At 57.0% G+C, this 20060-nt stretch overlaps 1 protein-coding gene across 2 annotated transcripts in view; it reads left to right on the forward strand.

The window, feature by feature from the left end:
* CTIF (cap binding complex dependent translation initiation factor) overlaps positions 1-20060 on the forward strand; it is a 242874-nt gene that overhangs the window by 73118 nt on the left and 149696 nt on the right. For both annotated transcript variants that reach the window (XM_037165004.2, XM_037165005.2), the window contains exons 4-6: positions 12358-12431; positions 13563-13667; positions 17002-17077. In XM_037165004.2, the coding sequence (XP_037020899.2) occupies positions 12358-12431; positions 13563-13667; positions 17002-17077 (255 nt within the window). The remainder of the gene's footprint in view (positions 1-12357; positions 12432-13562; positions 13668-17001; positions 17078-20060) is intronic.

Consider the following 20060-nt stretch of genomic DNA (forward strand, 5'->3'; position numbering starts at 1 on the left):
GCCCTCCGCCCCAAGAACACAGATTCATAAGACTTCTTTTCAGTGGTACCATTATTTGTAATAACACATCAGCTAACAAGCAAATGTCCACCGAGAGGAGAGAGGGATATCATTCGCAGTAGAGTGAGTGAGCTGGAGGCTCCACGCCAGCGTCGATGATAGGTCCCACAGACAACGGGACGCCTAGGGCTTCGGTGCTAGTGGTGCTCTTTGGAGACTCCACTGTAGCTGTGCAGAGGACCAAGGGATGAGGTGTCAGGGACCTGTCCAGTTCCCTCGGCCAGCCAGCTGTCCTCGGACCAGGGAGCGCCTGCATGACTCACGTAGCCAGGAGGGAAGGAGGCAGCGGGTCTTCCAGAGTGGTCTCTGGTGCCCCCCAAGCTGAAAAAGCCATTTATCCACATCCCCAGCACAGCCTCACACTGCGTCTCTCCAGAGAGGTAAGAGAGCCGCACTGGGCTCCTGGGATAACTTGCCCCTGGCCTTAGCAAGCAGACTGAACCAGAGGAAAGGCCGCTTGGCCTGAGTCTCAGTGTGGCCACACCGGCAGTGCTGTGTGAGGCTGCTCAAAGCCAGCACAGCTCAGCAGGCCTCCAAGTCGTGGGTGTTTGCAGGAGGGATTCCTGCTGATTCCTCCATCAGACAGTGTTGCAGGGGCCTGGTGCCACACTCTGGAACAGTGGTCCCCAACCTTTTTGGCACTGGTATCGTTTCGTGGAAAATAATTTTTCCATAGATTGAGGGTGGAGGGGGTGGGACCGGCACCAGTCCACAACCCGGGGGTTGGAGACCGCTGCTCTGGAGGACCTGAAGCATGGTCCCTGCCGTCGGGAGCCCTGCTGCTTAGTTAGAAGGACAAAATAATGTGTAAAAGAGTACCCATTGCAGGGCAGGAGATGCACATTTCCAAAGGGTGGCCCAGGCCTCAGGTATCCCAGAGTTTAGGAGCCTGGCCAGGCCCCAGCAGAGGAGGCAGGACTGAGCCGGACCTCCCAGATGGAAGGCCAAGGTTGGGACCTGTGTGCTGGACACCCTACTGCACAGAGGCGCAGGAGCTGGATTGAAGTGAGGTCTCCTGAGGCTGGGAGAACTTTGGCTCCGTGATGAACGGCCGGATATTTAGACGCTAGTGACTCAGTTAATCAGGGTACGAACATAACAGAGTGATGTAGACCAGACAGAAGGTTCTTCTCTCTCGGTACAGCCTGGGTGGGTACACAGGGTTGGCATGGTACCCAGCGGTGTCGGGACAAGTTCCTTCTCATTCTCTGCCATCCAGAGTGTTGCCTTTGTCCCTGTGGTCCACGATGGCTCCAGTGCCAGTGCGAGCATCACTCTGGGCCTCTGGGTCAGAGGGTGGAATCCAAGCTGGTCAGCATTTCTTAAGTGACTGCTTTACAAGGAAAGCCCCACATACCTGTCCTGGAGTGGCTCTCGTGGAGGGAGAACCAGGGAGCTACCCTCTGGCAAGTGCCTTTGCTGGGCACATCTCTGATGGCACGCTGCTGGCCCATCTGTCCTTCAAGGCTCCCTTCAACCCGGTCCGCCAGATGCAGGAGCACCGGACCGGCTCTCAGGGACAACTGCCAGCCCCATAAGCACACCTGCTGGCCTCACCCCTGGTCCCTCTCATGCAGGCAGACCCTCTCCCTATTTCATGGAGGGATCAAACTGTTCCATGCACCTGTGCCTAGGCCCTCAGCCAGCTGGTCAACCCAAAGATGGGCGCGAGGGCTGGCCCTGCTTTTCTGACTGCCCCTGGCCTAGGACCTTGCACACAGTAGGTGCTCATAAAGATGCTTGTGTTGGCCTAGACCCTGTCCGTGCAGCCAGTCCTGAGTGGGCCCTAGCCTCTGGCCACACCAACGTGGCTGAGCTGCTGAGGTCGTTGGGATGACCGGCATCTCGGTGTCTCCATGAAAAAACTAACTGAGGTGCCCATATCTACCCATGGGGGAGAATTAGTTTCAGGGGGAAACTGAGGATAAGCTGAGACTGGGGCGGCCAGCTGCTCGGGCACTCCCCTTCACTGCCCTGCCTTGGCCACATGTGCCCTGGGAAGGTAGACGGCCAGCAGACGCTGAGGCCCTGTGTTCTGCCCAGAAAGCTCTGTGTAGTGGGTCCCAGACCATGGAGGGCTCAGGTGCAGGTCCCCTGCCCCCCCACACACCCAGGGATTAATCATATACTGGGTTTATTTATTTCATTTCAACTAATGTGAAAACAAAACAAACAAATAAGAAAAGCCCTTGCCTCCTCTGAAGCATTTTGAGGCACAAAGTGGGAACAGCCTAGAATAAGCAGAGCCCCATGAGATGGGAGGAGGGAGGGTTAGGGAGCCCGGAATGAAAAATGGGCCACGCTTTGTCCCCAGGAGGCCCGTCCAGCTGCATTCGGGGCTCGGCTGCATCGAGGACTCTCTGGCATCCCAGCAGCCTCTTTCCCATAAAGCATGTCCATCACCTTAGCATTTACTTGGGAGGTTGAAATGCAGTCTTCACCTCTTCACCGTAGTGGGGGAGATGCATGGAGATGACTTAGAAGAACCTGAAATGAGGGAGTGCAACCCAGTGCAGTTAGGGAACATTTCGAGGTCCCAGCTGGAGGTTTAGCATTCAGGGGAGAAAGCCAAAGGCCTGTGAAGGTTGTTTGGGGTCACAAGCAAGCAGTTCTTCTCCATCTACATGGAAGAGCTAAGGAGAGGAGATTAAAGCGCACAGCAGCAGCAGCAGGGCCTATGATTAGACCTTGAGAAGGACTTCCTGATGGAAGGGCTTGGCTGGCAGTGTCTGCTGTTGAGCAAGGTGATGAAACCTTGCTGGGAGCATAATGAGCACACGTCCTTACCGGGCAGGTTCCTGCGAAGCCCTGGGAAAGGTGGGGGTGTGTCTGGGTCCTGGCCGACAGCCTGTGATCCCAAACCTCCTGGAGCAAGAGAGAAGGGCACGCCCAAGTCCCATCCTGATGCCCGGTAGCAAAGTGAAGCAGCAAGAGCGTGTGAAAGAGCCTTGTCCGCCCGCCCCCCACCCCTCCCCCCACCCCCAGGTCAAGAGAGCCAGATGCTGACTCAGGTGCAGCACGCCTTCCAGTGCCTCTGCTGCGGGAGGAGGCACTGGGCTACGCAGATGTCTCTGAGCCTCCTTGGAATGTCTTTCATTATTTACATTCTGTGTCTCCATGAAAAAACCAACTGGATCCAAATAGCTGCTAAAAGCAACAGGAGGCCTGGATTTTCCATATTTCTTTACTATTCCCCCACCCACTCTGATGCCTATGCCAACCTGCAGGCTCGGTGTATCCTAGGTGCCATCACTGACTCTGACCCAGGAGGTGACGGGTGGTCAGCAGAGATGAACCTCGGATGCGCTGCCTGCCGCCAGCCCCCAGGAAGGGGTAGAGGGGCATTTCGGCCAGCCTTCCTGCTGCCCTCCAGCAGCTAGACTGTTGGCTCAGTGCCAGGCTTAAAAACTCACTGGTACAAACGGTGTCTTCCTAAAAGTGCCTGGTGCTTTAGTCAGCTTCCGTGGGTATTTAAGTGTCGCTTACGTGTCCGTTACCCCTGATTCAGTCCGTGTTTACTGAGCAACTGCTGTGCGCGCGGCAGACACAGGAGCTGGAGCCCGTGACTCACTAACCGCGTGTGGTGCGCAGGCGAGGTAACATGAAATAGGCCAGAGGCACACATGTCGTGTTCCCCCGGGAGACGGCCCAACCACGGGTGTTGCAGCCAGTCCAGCAAGTGGTTCTGTCGGTCTCTGCAGGCGGGTGGAGGTCTTGCAGAACATGTGACCTGATCTACAGGCATGGGTAGGGTGTTTGAGCAGGTAGTGGGGGAGAGACAAGAAGATGAAGAGAGAGGAAATGGTGTTGGCAGGGGCTTGAAGCTGGGATGTTAAGGCGACTGGAGAGTGCAGTTCAAGTGGACGGTCAGTGTTGGGCGTTACTGGCGTGTTGGCGGTGAAGATGGTGAGGGTGAAGGTGTTCCTGTGCTCAGCTGAGATGCTAGACGTGTTTGTTGTCCGGCCCGCCACTGTTTGTGCCCCTCATCCTGTATTTTCTCTGGTGTTCTGTACAGGTGACGTTTGTCTCCTTCTATCAGTCAGGGTTGCCTAGGAAGTGTGGTAGTAACAAACACCCTTGAATCTCAGTAACTTTGAAGAGCCCATTCAGGACCCAGCTTGATGAAACAGTTGCTGTTTTAACTAGTCAATCAAGACAGAGGGAGGCCTGGCTAGTGTGGCTGTCAGTTGGTTGGGCATTGTCCCTCAAAGCAAAGGTCGCTGGTTCAATTCCCAGTCAGGACACATGCCTGGGTTGCACATTTGGTCCCTGGACAGGTTACATACCAGAGGCAACTGACTGATGTTTCTTTCTCACGTGGATGTTTCTCTTGCTCTCTTTCGCCCTCCCTTCCTCTCTCTCTAAGAATAAATAAATAAAATCTTGGAAAAATACCCCAGGTATTTTCCTCTACCCCAGGCAGAGGGCAAAGCACACTGGGGGGATCCCGCTTTGGTCATTCAGCACTTCAACCTGGACGTAACACCTGTCACCTCCACTGGGAACATGCTGCCTGGAGCCAGTCACATGGTCCTACCCACCCATAAGCCCACAAAGAAGCATAACCCTACTGGGTGCCTGGAATGGGGGACACTGGAACTCTCTGGTGGCAGGCTAGAATGACTGTCACATGCCCGGCCTCCAGTATAAGCCCCCCCCGAGGCTAGAGCTGACCTCTCCCTCCCCACCGCAAATGCAGAGCTAAGCAGATCCACGGTGAATGCTGATGGCCTTGTGGACTCTTGGGGTGACGAGCGGCTCGGCGAAGGAGACCTGATGCAACCCCCACCCTGCAGTGCAGAGACCCCCTTACAGGGCTGGGCGTCTTCACTAAAGGGAAGCTCACCGCTCCAGGAGTCATGTCACTGTTAGGCAGCTAGCTCCGTTGATAAAAACGTCTTCCTTTGATTTAGCCCCAAACCACCTTCTCATGACTCAGCGGATGGTTTCACTCTTACCACTTTTGCCCAGGCCCTGTAGCCTCTCCCAGAGCAGCGCACTGTGGCAGGTCCGCCTTTTACTCCAAGCACCCTCCTCATTCTCTCGGCTCTTCCACCCTGTCGTGGTGAGCTCGTTCTTTGTCTGTTTGTTCTTTTATTCACTGATCCAATGAGCAAGCCCTGGTGGAGGGCGGCGGTGCTCGGAAGTTTGGGGCAGACGCCACAGTTCCTAGGCACCGCCTGCCCTGGGCTCCCCTGTGGGACCATGTGAGTCGTCTGAGTGAGCCTCCCTCCCAGCACCGCGCACGGCCCTGCTGGGGAGATCTGACGGCGTCACCCCACCGCTCTCAGCATGCCAGCCTCTCTGTTCCAGGAGACGCCACCATCCCTGACTTCAAGGCACCCCTGGCTCAGGCTCCCCTGGAGGCACCCGATACGGAGCTCACCAGACCGTGCACATGGTTAGCTTTTACAGGGAGAGCGGCCAGCAACTACTCACTGAGGGCCTGCCCTCGGAGACCCTAGAGTCTGCTTCAAGACATAAAGGCTTTCTGTAAAAAAAAATAATACAGACTTTGTTGAGTGGAAAAGCAGCAGTCCAGGACGGCGTGTGAATACCGGGAGGCGGGGGCTGCCTGCTACCGGCAGCGAAGGTCATACTGGCAGGCCCGGTGGGGGGCACCCTGTCGTCAGGGGACTGTGACTGCACTGGGGACAGGGAGGCCTGGGACCTGTCCTCTGCACCTCTGACTTCACGTCTGATCATAGGTGAGCTCTCTCCTCTTGCTGCAGCCCCACTTTCCCCGCAGAGAAAGTAAACGAGACTCAGACCCTCAAAGTGTTTCCTTAAAAATACAGACCTAGATGTCTGCCTGTGGGAAGACAGAGTGGGTATTTTCCCCGACGTCCCTGCTGCTGTTGCCGCGAACAGCCTGGGCATTCTACATAAAACCACCGTGAAAAGATGCTGAGAGGTAGAGAGAGGAAGGCACACCGGCTCAGGGACCTTGGGACCCGAGCAATGACACAGTGGTGGCCTCCCTGGGTTTCTTTTTTGCCTTCTCTACCCCAGGCTTAGAGCTAAAGAACTCAGTAGCCAGGAAATGCCAGAGCACACAGATTTTTAAAAGGCCCCAATAAAGCCTGCTCTCGTTGGCAAAGGTCCAGCAAAAGAGCCACCTAGCAGAACAGAAAACTGGGACAATGACTGTCTACTCCAGCCAGACAGCCCAGATAACACTGCGGCCCCACTCGTGCCACGCCGGCAAAGACCCAGGGGGAGCCTGGGCTTTCTCCCTGGCCCGGCCGGGACAAGGTGCCCCAACCTACCGCCCTGGGTGGTGTCATAGAGGCCGAGCAGGAAGATGCCACTCTCATCCCTGCTGGCCCGTAAGAAGGCCCTTTCCCATCCCAGGGTGTACGGGAGCCCATGGGGGCTGGGAAGCTGGGCTCCCGCCCCACTCAGCACTAGTGAGACACCTTCCCTGCCCCGTGGAGACATGTCAAAGGAAGCCTACTGGAGAATTGAGACGCCTGTTGCCTGACAGTGATAAAGCAACCTCCGTGGCAGGGTCATCGGGACGTACAGGAACCTGGAACTTCACCTCCACCAGGTGCAACAGCAGCGCCACCCCTGGACTGGAAACTGTGAGGCAGTGACCCCTTCACCTGCCAGAACGGTATCACAAAAGCCAATTGAAAAAGAAGACTTAAATAAGGTTCAGAGTCTCATAACCTATCATGAAAGGGTCCTGACTGTGACTAAAAATCATTTGTCACACCAAGAACTGGGAAGGTGTCAAACCGAATGAAAGGAAGATCATCGATAGATACCAACACTAAGGTGTGAAACTGGACTGGGATCCAGACTGTGTAAAGAAATCTCACAACTCAACGTTAAAAACAACCCAACTTTAAAATGGACAAAATACATGACGACACATGTTTCACCAAAGAGGATGTTTGAACGGACAACCAGCACACGGAAAGATGTGCGACACCATTACCCACTGGGGGCATCACTACATGCCTGTCAGAACATGTATGTTTATTTTTATTTTTATTTTATTTTTTACTCTGCCACGTGCTGGTGAGGATGCGGAGAGATGGTCACTCATACCTCACTGGTGGAGGTGTGAGTGGTGCAGCCATTCCGGAAAACGGTTGGGCCGGGTCTTTAAACACTCAACCTGCAGTACCATATGATCCAGCCGTTGCATTCCTGGCTGCTTGTTCCTCAGAAGTGAAAACTGATGTTCTCACAAAAACCTGTACTCAGGTGTCTGTGGCAACTTTAGTGACGACAGCCCAAACTGGAGACAACCCACATGTCCTTCAACAGGCGACCGGCTGACCAACCTGCGTCACTCGGCAACAAAGAGGAGTCGACTACTGACCCTCAGAGCCGCCTGGGTGCATCTCCAGGGAATGACGCTGGGCGGGAAAAGGCCAGTGCCCCAAAGTCACATACGCCGTGACTCCACTCACGTAATCCTCCTGAAATGGCAAAATTATGGAGATGGGGAACAGGTAGCAGCTGCCAAGGATGAGGGTAGGAGGTGGGGCAGGAGAGAAGCGGGCGCAGGTCTAAAGGGGCGGCAGGCAGCATCCTCATGCTGGTGGGCACGCTCAGCATCTTGCCCGTGTCGACGTCAGTGTCCTGGACGTGACACTGACTTAGGGGAAGTATACTTGGCCATGGGCTTTACTCATCAACCACCTCTCCCTGGTCTTTTGGGTCTTAATTCGAAGACAGTGGGGGTGGAGAGGGACAGGACAGGCACAGAAGGTCCAGAGTGAAAGAATGGTCTTTCCTGCCCCTGAACTCAGCACTGGTGCCAGCCGGGAGGTTCTCTCTGTGGCCTCTGCCCTGCCATTCTCTGGCCTCAGGGGCCCTTCTGTTGTAGGGGTTGGAACGTCAGAGGTCCACCATCAGCTTTCCCACCAGGGTGTTGGGTGCTGTCCCTGGTGCTGAACACACACACACACACACACACACGACTGTTTCTGCTTGAGCCCTGCCCTTCCTCACCACCTCCCTCTGCACTTGCTCCTTCTGTCCTCTCTGCTGAAGCAAACCCAAGTCACCCTTAACGTCCAGTTTAGTGTGGGCCTGAGCGGAGCTTCAGACCAGCCCACAGGAAGCATCTGTTTTGACTTGGGGAATGCCGGTGCCAGTGGGGGGCAGGGAGGGCGGTCTTCCTGCTGCCCCGTCCTATTCAGCCAGGTTCTGCCCACTTTCTAAACCTTTGCCGCCTAGAACTGTCAATGCCTGCACACACAAACACGTGCACAAGCAAAAATCATTCTTGGTTGTGTTAATGAAGAAAAAGATGGTAGACTATGAGGGAAGACCCCCCTCCCCAATAAACAGAATTATCTTCTGGAGGGTGGGCTTCTTGTAGTACAGGCTTCCCCTGCTAGGTGAGTGTTCCAGGAACCCACCTGTATCAGTGCACCAGCTGGCGTTGTTGTGAGAGGCTGTATTCAGCTTCAGTGACATTTTTTTTTGAAGATTCACGCATTGCCCATTTCATGATGGGTGATGTATGAGCACACCTGCCCACACTGCGCTGAGTGTGCAGCAGTTCTTGACCAAAACCAGCATGGTCCCATGCCCCACCGTCCCTATTCACCTGCCCTCGCCCTGAGCAACTATTTTTTATTTTCCTGGATGAAAAGAGTCCTCAAAGGGAAACATTTTGTTGATATGGAAAAGGTGAAACAAAACATGGCAGAAGCAAGAGCAGGCACCAAACTCGATAAGCTCAAACCCTGTTTTGAGCAGTGGAAAGAACGTCTCAGTACGTATATTGTCTCAGATGGACAGTACTTCCAAGGTGACTGAAGTTTAAACATGGGAGAATAAACACACAACCTTTTACAAATACATTCTGGTTTGGGGGGGCGGACTGCAGCGGAACAGTCAGAAAGGGCGGCGGCCACCAGGGGACGTGCTGTGCCTGCCGGGGGTCCATGGGGCACAGCGTCGAGGGCAGCGTGGAGCTGAGGGAGTGGAGGGTCTTCAGCTGGATCGTAACAAACGGGAAGCCTGGGGAGGCGGGCAGTGGAAAGAACACTTGTCTGATTCCTCTGAGTCCAGGATGACTACAGTGGCCCCACGAGGAAGAGGGCCCCCTGCCTTCGGGCCCTTCCCAGAGGGGCTGGCGTGGGACCTGCACACCAACTCAGCATCACCTGTGCCCCCAGGAGGAAGCCGAGGCCCCTGCAGCCAGGAACAGAAGGCCTGAGGAGGCAGGGGGTGCCTGGGAGCAAGCCAGGCCCCAGTCACCTTCCCTGTCCTTAGTTTGTCCCCACGGCTGCGTGGGTCCTCGCTGTGAGCCCGTGTCAGGGTGGTGTGAAGGGCGAGGTGGTCCAGCTCCCGCTGCACAGTTCCCGAAATCGGCTCGCAGTCAGCCGTGTGGGGCACATCTGTCTGCAGGCTCCTGTCCCGCCGGCTGTCCCGACTCTTTCTGGGCACTGAGAGGGTTTGAGGACAGGCGGGGCGTGTGTGCATGAATGTGTGCATGTGTTGGGGGCTGCAGACATTGAGGGTTGGTGTTCAGAACTCAAGAAGAGGGGGATATCCGGGCATGTCTACAGATTCAAGGGCTCGGACTGGATCTGAAGCAACAGGGTAGGGCGGCCTGTGGTCAGCTTGTCAGCCCGGTGCTGGTGGGCGCAGAGACGGGGATGCGAAGCCATTCGGTTCCGGCTGTCCGATTGGGTGGCAGCCGCCAGTCACTGCTGAGTGAGGCTCAGCCCCTCTGGGCCCCGCCTGGGCCAACACCTCAGCATCCACAAGGGACAGCACAGGGAGAAGGCCCTGCCCATGAGGTTTGTCCCTGTCTGGGCCGAGGCTTGGAGGAGGTGGGTTTTGTTTCCGAGTGCCGGACAACTGCTCCAGCCCGTTGATACGAGGTCGCGTGCAGCGATTATGGGCCTGTCATATCTCACTGCACAGACTCCGAGGGCGTGTGCTGACTGTTGTCCTGCACAGCGGTTAGTGTGTCAAACAGACCCACAGGCAGGCAGTCCCCTGTGACCAGGATCTCCACAGCCATCCTGGGGGCTGCCTTCCTGTTCCACCCGGCAGGGAGGCCGTCTTGCCCACAGGCCTCGGCGTGTCCTTCAGTGGTCTGAGGGTCCTCGTTCTTGCCACGGGCTGGCACCTCCTCTGCATTCTTCTTTCCTGGAGGTGTTGTCCCCGGGGTCCCCGGGCTCTGCAGGGCTGGGGTTCCAGCTCCTTGGTCTGCAAAGGACTCATGTCCTGGCACTTTCGTGGCTCAGCTCTGAGAATCAGAGTCGCATTGTCAACAAGGTGGAAACAGAGGCAAGACGTAGGTCATATGAGAGGTGACAAGACCTAACCCCGTGGAAACGAGAGCACATCTGTGGAGTCTTCTGGCCTGGGTGATGGAGCAGGCTGGTGAGCTGGTGAGCCACAGGAGTCGGAAGGTTGAAGCCACGGAGGTGGAGGGGCGGGTTGAGGAACAGGGTGTTTGCTGGGAAGAGCGGTGAGGTCTCTGAGTTTGCAGGCACTTGAAATAGGATTCAGGTTATCTACGTGCAGTTCAGAAATAGGTTCTCTGAGTTGTAGAACGGGAGCGTTGTGGGGAGTCGGTGAGAAAGATATGCAGAGCGTGCCCATTGCTGAGTGCGGTGGCTCTCGGTGGCACTGGTCGGCCTTCTGGCTCTGCCCCTTAGCGGCTGGGCCTGGAGGCCTCCCTCCCCGAGCTCCGCCTCCTCGCCTCAGCCTGGAGACGGCAGCAGAGCAGCACGGGTCGGTCTGCCTGTGCTCGGAGAGCAGAAACGCCTGAGTGCTGACGCCAGGCCCGTCTTCTCCAACAACGTCCCTTCTGTCACCCTTTCCACCGTCGGCCAGAAGCCTTTTCCCTGGACCCCAGAGGTCCTCAGGCTGGTGGGTCTGCTGCAGGGATGCAGGATGCTGCTTTGGAAGAGGCCGGAGCTCAGAGTTGGAGGTGCCCCAGGTGCCTCCCGTAGCACAAGGCTAAGGTCCCCTCCTCCCATCTGGGGCATTCCTGCCAGCTTTCTAAGAGGGGCCTCAACCCACCGCACAGGAGCTGAGGGACCGGCCCAGTGCCCTGGAGCTGCCTTCAAGGTGTGCCGCGCGCCTCCCTGAGGTGCACTGTGCGCCTCCCTGAGGTGCGCTGCAGTCCTGGGTTCACTTCGACCCTCTCGTCCCTTCATTCACTCTTGGTCTCACTCTCCACCCACGTTCTTCCTCCAGCCCTAGGGCCTCCTGACATCCTCACCTGTGACCAGAGGCAGCAGGCCGGTGCCTGCTTCCCTTACAGGGTTGAGTCCATTTAATTGGTTGGCAGGCATCTGAGGTGGGCCTACTGTGTGCCTGGCACAGCCCCTGTGGGGGCCCCAGAAGAGAAGGTCGCAGTTGAGGAGCTTACATTTTACTTGGGGTCTTGGAAGAACCGTGGGTCCTCTGTCTCCCTCCGTTTGTGGGGTTCGTTTATGTCATTGTGTGTTGTATTAACTCATTCTCCCTGCTGGGCAGTCGTCCAGTATGGGGACCTGCCATGATTCGTTTGTGCGATCCGCGGTTGGCGGGCATCTGGGTGGCTTCCTGGGGGGAGCCGCTCTGCCCTCTGTGCCGCATGTTGTCGGTGAGTCTCTGCGCCCAGCTCGGTCACGCAGACCCGGGCCACAAGGCACGTGCACTTTGGGCTCTGCAGAGGTGGAGGTCTGCCTTCAAAGAGCGAGGGGGTGGAGAGCAGCCTGTGGGGCTCCCGAGGGACGGGCAGCATCACCAGTGCAGAACAGGAGGCCAGGGGAGCCCGATCGTGGGAGCTGGATCCAGGGAAAAGCATCTTCGTCTGGGGGCCGGCTCGTGCGGGAAATACCCGAGGGCAAAGGCTGGAGCCGTGGACTTAGAGAACTCAGTTGCTGCCATAGCCTCGGCCAGTGGCGGCTTCTCTGTGCCGCCTGATGTGAGGGAGTGTAGATGTCACCGCCCCGGCACGGACCTGTCAGTGTGCTCTGCAGAGGCCTGACCTGGGCAGAGGCCGCAGCCATCAGGCTGGCGGTGACGTTGGCAGCTGGTCCGTGTGGTGGCTTCGAGGAGAGAGCGTGGGCCGGGGCAGCAGAGACTGTTTCTGTACCTGACGGCACAGCTCTGCCAGACACCATCAAAGTGAGGGCCCAGGCCTGCGGGGAGGCTGGGGGTGCATCGCAGGGTCCTCCTAGCTGCCCAGGATGACCAGCCGGGGTGGGCAGGGAGGGCCTCTGCAGCCCCCTCTGGGATTGGGCCTTGGAGAGGTCCATTTGTGCTCAGCGTCCTGGCAAGTGAATAATGCCACGCCGTCCTCCCTGTCTCTTCTAGAACGGCAGCAAAGACAACTCTCTGGACATGCTGGGGACGGACATCTGGGCCGCCAACACCTTTGATTCCTTCAGGTAAGCCCCGCCTCTTCTGTGCGGCGTGTGGCCCTGGCGGGGGCCCCAGCTTCCTCGTCCTGATGCCCTGTGGGGGTGTTGGGGGCTGAGTAAAGGTTGACAGTTCACGGATGAGGAACCCAGAGGGGTGTAGGATAGCTTAAAGGGTGAGGCTGAGGAGGACGGAGGTCAGAGAGAAGGAGATGGAAGGGAGGAGAAGGAGGGGAGCGGATCTAAGGGGAAAAGAAAGAGAAGGCAGAGAGAGGAGGGTGGAGACAGAAGCTGCCGGTCCAACATCTGGAGAAGGAGAGGAAGCAGAGGGGGTCCGGGAGAAGCAAAGACGACTGGCTCGGGCACCTCGGGCAGCCTGGGTCGGCTCAGGGACAGAGAGCTGTGGCTTCCGACCCCGCCCCTGCCACCTGAGTCATAGCTGGTAGGGGCCGGCTGGCTTCAGGGAGGTCTGCAGGGAGGAGGAGTGTCAGTGGCTCAGACTCTAGAAACTTCCTGATGGACAAGGTTGGAAGAACAGGTATTGGCCAGGGTTCCTCAGGGTAAGGGGGCAGTGTCCCTGAAGGGATCGCTAATGGGCTCCTGCCACCTGCCATGGTGTCCACCCCTCTGGGAGTGATGGCCTCTGGTGGCTGGTGGGGCCCTTTTGCTCCACTCCGAGTACTCCAGACACACCCCAGGCTCAGGATTGGGCTCGCTCAGCACCGTGAGTCAGACTGCTTGAGACCCGGCGCCCCCAGCTTCTCCCTCCCTCCTGAGCTTGCCACCCTCTTGGACCTCAGAGCTGCCTTGTCACCATTTAGAGGCTCTAGTGACAAGTTTCTGGCCTCCTCTCTCTCCCCAGGCTTTCTCAAATGTAGGTGTGAAACAGATGCTAGAGTGTTTGGGGGTGGGGTGGGGAGGATGCTGTAGCACACGCATCCGCTTACACTTGGGTTTTGTAAGCCCGTGTTACCCTACAGCAGGGTCAAGGAAAGGTGAGGGCTCCTGGGCATTCCCCGTAGCTGACACTCAGGCTGCATTCTGAGTGAGGGACCCCTGCCTGACCCTGCCCTCTGCTTCCTGCCCACATGTGCCTGGGGTGGCCGGGCCCCATCAGGCAATGGGCTTGCCTCTCATTTCCTGCCCTCCCTCGCCCTCTAGTGGTGCCACCTGGGACCTGCAGCCCGAAAAGCTGGACTTCTCCCAGTTCCACCGGAAGCTCCGACACACACCCAAGCAACACCTGCCACACATTGACCGTGAAGGGTAAGAGGCATCTGGCCCTGGAGGGGAGGGCAGCTTCGACATAGGGGTAGAGTGGGGTGAAGAACAACAGCTGCGGCTGTACTGGAGCTGAGAGGGGGCCTGTCCCTGGACGGAAAGGGGTTCCTGCTGCACTAGGGACACAGACGACTCATTGCCTCAGACCTGCAGGCTCCCGGGCCTGTCTCCTGAATCTCTCCTCCTTCCACTGCCCTGGCCCCTCCAGCCATGCTGCCTGCGCCCCCTCCTGACCCTAATCAATATCCTGGTACAGGGGGTCCCACACTTGATCAGAACCACCCAGGGGCTTCTTAAAACACAGATCCCCCGGTCTACCCCCAGGGTCTCCAACTCAGGAGGTCTGGGGTGGGGCCCGAGAATGTGCATTTCTAACAGATTCCTGGGGACACTGATGCTGCTGTCCCCGGGCCCCTCTCTGAGGAAGACAGGAGTACTGGCTGATTTTACACTGGTTGTCTCACCCTCTGGCCATCTCGTGCATCGGTGCCACCTTCCCCGTTTACAGAGCCCTGTCCTCTCACGGTTTTATGGGGGTTTCATCACATAGTCATGATTGATCAAATCACTGGCCATTGGCCAGGAGAGAGTCCTCTGGTTCCGAGGACCCCGGTCCCCTCTAGAGCCCAAGGAGCTGGCCACACCCTCTCACCAGCTACAGGCCAGGCTCACCCACTCATGGGAGCCCCTAGGATTTGCTGACAGTCAGCTGGGGTCTCCCACAGGCCCCTGGTTCTGGCAAATTCTGTCTCATCCTGGTTCCAGGTGAGTCCAGGTGCAGCGTCCTGTGGCCACCTTGTGGCTGGGCCAGGAACTGTGTCACCTTCAGAGCCCTGCTGCGCTGGGGACAGACTCCACAGAGGGACAGCAGCAGACAGGGTACCACTCTGTTGCCAAGGCTTCCTGCAGCCCGTGTATCCAGGGAGGGAAAGACACTGGAAAAAAAGCTGTTGCCTTGGAAACTGCTGGCAGCAGTGACTCAGCTTGTCTCTATCACCCTTCTGCCCTCTAAGCCTGCAGTCCTCCAAGGGGCTGTGAGCCCCAGAGAGGGAGGGTCCAGGGCCCAGGGGGACACAGCCCTCCCTGCACACCACCCACTGCTGACCCCTGGGGCTGCCGAGGTACAAATGAGAGTCCATGCCAGTTGGAGCCAGGGGTGTGTTGTACACACACATGACTGAGGGGAGACAGTGTCAGCCCAGAGTCCCCGGGTCCCTCCTTCCTCACCACCATGGCACAGCGAGATGGACATGAGTACAAGCAGTCAGGGACGTCACAGGCCAGCAGCCTGTCTCTTCCAGGCAGATTTGCTAGTGAGAAGGTGGTTGGGTATTTCCAGACCTTTCCACACCTCATCTGCAGCTCAGCACATCACGAGGCTGGGGTGGAGGTGGAGAGGGCAAGAACTCTCCTCTTTTCTCTCCTTACACTCCTCCCGCCCCAGTTCCACCTGCCAGACCCCCAGCAGTCTGTCCAGCCTGGCCCTCCAGGGTCATCTTGCCCCTTTAAACCCACCCCTGGCGCTCCACCCTCTCCCCACTCCAGCCGCAAACACTCACGTCCCTGCTGGCAGCCTGCTTGCGCTCAACTCCAGGCCTTTGCCCTCTGCCTGGGGCATTGTCCCCGGCTCTCTGCTCTGCCAGTCATGACCCATCCCCTGCAACCACCCCCTTGCCCAGAATGTTCTAGACAACGCTCTCCTGGGTTCCTGTCATGCCCTCTCTTACCCCCAACCCAACGCCACTGTGATGCCAAGGGCCCTGCCTACAGAGTGTTGACGCTGGGGCCCACCCCAGCCGGAGCCCACACAGAAACCCTTCCCACTTGGGAAGTATGAGCATAGGGCACATTTACTGCGCCCAAGCCTTTGCTCTTTTTTGCAGCCACGAGGTCTCTCTTCCTGGGGTTCCAGGTTTGCTCTGTCGATAAGACTTTCAGAGCACTTTTCTCATGCCGCCCCCTACTGGTGCTCAGATGTACTGCCCTGTCAGGTGACAGAGGCTTGTTTCCGAAGCTGTGAGCTGCCTGGGCACAGGAACCAGTTGGATGTGTTTTTTCCGTGACTCCAAGGGAGGTTGCCAGAGCCCAAAACACAACAGACAGGTGGCACACACGGAAAAATAAACTAATTACCCTGAAGTTTGAAAGTAGCTTTAACTCGGCAGCTAAAACACTGCCACCAAGCTCCTGGGGAACCCCTGCCATTCTCGAGTCAGTAGTAATTACGTAACAACAGCAGTAACTAATATTGTGCACAGGTCCTGGGCTGATACCATTCTAAGTGGTATTACCTTGTATTACTGAAAACCCACCACAGCCTAGGGAGGCAGGAGCTGTTATTACTCTCCTCACTTCGACGGATGCAGAAACTACTCCCAGTAGAAATGAGAATCCACGCTCCTAACCAATCACCGCACCGCGGCTCCTCCCCAGTAGCAGTAATGGCAGTAATAGTAGTGGAAGTAGGGGCAGTCCTGGTGTTTACTTTATTGTATTGTGTTGTTGTTTTTCTATCACCTATATCTGCCATGATAATATGTTTAGTGTTAAAAATGGTATATCAAATGTGCACGTGTGCCCGGAAAGGTTGTAAGCACTTCGATACATTAATTTAATCCTCCCTTCGCCTGATCATGTTCAGCACTATTAATTATCCTGGTTTTCCAAATGAGTTAACAGGTACAGAGAGGTTAAGTGACTCGTGCAGAGTCACCCAGCAAAGGGATGCAGCTGGGGTTCCGACCCCACTAGTCTGGTGCCCAAGTCATTTAAGTGGCACCTTAAATACACAGGAGACGTGGACCTTGGCAGTGACTCAGGGCCGTGTCTCTGGCCTGGAGGCCACCTGCCCGTGGAGGGTGTGAAGACAGTGTTGCTGGACTGGCCCAAGGCAGAAGGAAGCCCCCTCAGGGTCCTGTGCGACCCTGAGAAAGTTGCTTGGTCCCTCTTCATTCATCTCCTCTTCTGTGTAAGGGGCCTCACAGAGCTGTGGCAGGTTTGGGGGAATCAGCAAAGAGCCTGGGTCTTTGCCTGGAAGGTCCAGGGAAACTGGCACTTCCATGCCACCACCCTCCGGCAGGTCACAGTGTTCCCCTCTGCAGGAGCCCTTTGTCCCCGACAGTGGCCGGTGCTGCCAATTGTCAGGACAGCGGCTCCAGGGTCTCGGGTTGTTTCCTCCTGGTGAGACGGGCTGATTCTGCGGGCCTGCATCCCATAGGACCGGATGTCACCTGACCGTCCCTGCCTTTCTGGGCCGAGCTGGGACAGGACCGGATGGGTGTGCCACCCTTTCAGTGTCTTTCTGTCTTTTCTGACCCAGGTGTGGAAAAGGAAAGCTGGAAGATGGGGATGGGATCAACCTGAATGACATCGAGAAGGTCCTCCCGGCCTGGCAGGTAGGCCCAGGGGCAGAGTCCCCACACATACCCCTCCCCCCAGGTCTCGGGCCTGGGCCTGGGCAGGGCCCAAGCACTCCTGCTGGCCCCCAGTCCCGACGAGGCATAATTGGATGTGCCGCCCTGGTACGGGGGTCGGGGTGGCCGCCTCCTGGTCCAGACCATCCCGCCGTGATGTGTGTGCGGAGGGCTCCAGTGGCCCCCAGACTCGATGCCTGTGGTAGATCTCCAGGAGTCATGCATGGGGCACGTGTTGCAGTGAACGGTCCCAGGTGGGGGTGCCCCAGTCAGAGCTCTGATGCTGACAGGTGCTTGTACATCCTCTGCTCCAGCCAGAGCCAAGGACCTTCTATCCTGGTGACCCCCTCTGGTCCTATTTCCACAGTGTGCAATGCATCTGGGGGGGGGCATGCAATGCTGTCTCTCAGGGGCTCCCATCAAGGGGGCTGCTGGGGCTCAGGCCCCTGGAGCTGCCGAGGACCTGGGGCAGCAGGGCAGACAGTAGCTGCCTGCATTTTTCCCAGCAAGGTTCTTCCCCCATGAAAGCATTTAGAGCTGATGCTGTTGATGGTGACTGCCCCCAAGGTCTGCTTCCTTGTAAAGATAGCTGAAGACCAGGTGAGCTGGGCTAGGTGAGAGCCAGCAACCAGATTTTGGCATCCGTACACCATCAGCAGCTTCAGGTAAGCCGAGGCTAGCTAGCACTGCTCCCCAAGAGCCCTGATCTGGGGTGGGAAGCTGGAGGCTTTGAGCATGTTGACGTGGTTTGGGGGCAGACGTCAGTCACGGTCCCAGTTTGTGACACCGTGCGGCAAGGTAGAAGCTAAAACCCATACGACCGAGCTTAGAATGGAGCTTAGGGGCCCCACCTGCATTTTTGGCATCTCTGTTGTGAACGGTGTGGGTGATGGGAGGGGCTGGCTGGCCCGCTGTGTTGACAGTGGTGCGGACACTCCAGCCCTGATCATTTGTAATCCTGCCCGCAGTGTGGCGGCAGGGTCAGGTGCAGCTGGTGCAGAGGCCCTGCGGACAGTCGTCTGCACCTGTAGTCTTCTCCCACTAGAGGGCACCAGCATACCACTCTGGAGGCTCCACAGTCTGGTGTTTGCAGTGGGAAGTCCCTTGTCCCCAGCAGCCTTAGTGCTCACCATGTAAATTGTCCCCCAAATGGCCCAAGGCAACGCTTAGGCCCTTCCTCCCCACAACAAGGAAGAGGATGAGGCAGTAAAAGAGGCAATCACACGAAGATGTAGGGAAGCACCTGTTTGGCCAAAAGGCCTGACAGTCCTCCCGAGAGTACCCCACAACATACTCCTGAGACCCCTGGGAACACCTTTTAAGCTTCTGTCAGCTTCACAGACGAGGAGGGTGCTTGCCCACTGAGTGAGGGGTGCCGGTGGTGTTCCCCACAGCAGCGTGGGACTTGGGGGTCACGGAGTGTTGGCTTCTGCCTGTGGAAGGAGGGCCCTGGTAGCCCGTGTGCAGCGGGAAGATGGAGCTCTGTAATCCCAGCCAGTTTATGCTCGACCAAGGTCAGTGTGAAGGCAAGGAAATCAACTCTGCAGTTTCTGGCAACTGAGGCTGCTCCATGGGTTACCAGAGCACAGGGGCCCCCGAGGCTTTGGGGTTGAGGGGAAATGGTGCTTCCGTCTTCCACACCACCCGGGGGCCTCCGTGTCTTCTACGAAACTCCAGTTGAAATATGTTGTTGAATTACTCTGTGTCTTGCTCAAACTTTCTGAAAGGACACATTTTAATCATTTTTCTTTGAATTTTCTGCCAGACTAACATTATGTCTTCTGTTTTGGGGGGTTCATTTTTTTTGTCTGACTGTAGGAACTACATAATCCAACCTATTTCCCTTTTTGCCTTCCTGTTAGGAAATTTTGAGAGTAAACTCTGTGTCTGCCTGCAGTGAACTCTTGAGCCCACTCTGACCTGGTCAGGCGCGTGGTGCTGACCTCTGGTGACTGATCCCAGTGAGCCTGACAGGTGCCCCACAGGGAGGCCCTGGTGGCCCACACACCAAGTAGGAACACACCCGGGTCGGGTGGGGTTTCTGGGCTCCATATGGCACCAAGACACTCCCTGAAGAGGGGTCCAGAAGACTCAGGGTGGGTGAAGTGGCATTTCTGACCTCATGAGAGTGTGTCCAAGGCACTTTCCTCACACAGGACCCAGAGAGAGGACAGGAGACTAGTTAACAGAGGAGGCAGTAGACTTGGGTTAAGTACCTCATTGCCCTGCTCTGCCCCAAATAACCACAGGACAAGAACCACCCCCCACACGCATGCATGCCCACGCAGACGCATGCCCGAGGAATCTGAGGGACAAATGAGCTTTCGGAATGAAAAGCACCTCGGGCCGGGGATGACCAGGCTTTCCAACAAGGTGGAGAGTGGCTGGGTAAAAATGGTGGCAGATGCGGGAGCAGCCCTAATTCTCCAGCAGGTGGCGCCGTTGCGGTTTGGAAATCAGTTTAGTGGAAAGGGGCCGCCCCACACTGGATGGAAGCTGCTGTGCGCAGCCCAGTTCCCAGCCGTCCCGATGGGAAGGAGTGACTTTATTGTTCCCTAGAGCTATGCCAGCTCTGTTGCCAAGTCTTCTGGAAACTTCCAGGATATGCTAACTCCCAGGCATTAGGATTATTAACATATCCCAAGAATCCAAGGAACAAAGTCATTTGAAAGCCAAGCTCCACCTCTCTCTCCTGGGCCCTCTCCTTTTCCCCAAAGTGCTGCTTCATGTCACTGCTTGGTGCCACCGAAGGTACAGTCTGAGTCCGTTCACTGGGCCCACCAGTACCGACTGAGCAGCTGTCTGTGGACCAGGCACTGTGTTAGCCGTGATGGACTGAGTTAAAATGCAGGGCCCACTGCCTCTCCAGTGGGCCGGACAGGGAATTCTCTGAGGTCCCCTTGGCGCACCCAACAACCATTGTATGGCACCAGTATTCGCCTGCACAAGCCCGTGCCCCACGGCC

The sequence above is a fragment of the Artibeus jamaicensis genome, unplaced genomic scaffold (genome assembly GCF_021234435.1).
Source record: "Artibeus jamaicensis isolate MK-2021 breed Jamaican fruit bat unplaced genomic scaffold, CSHL_Jam_final contig_354, whole genome shotgun sequence".
Classification (NCBI taxonomy): Eukaryota; Metazoa; Chordata; class Mammalia; order Chiroptera; family Phyllostomidae; genus Artibeus; species Artibeus jamaicensis.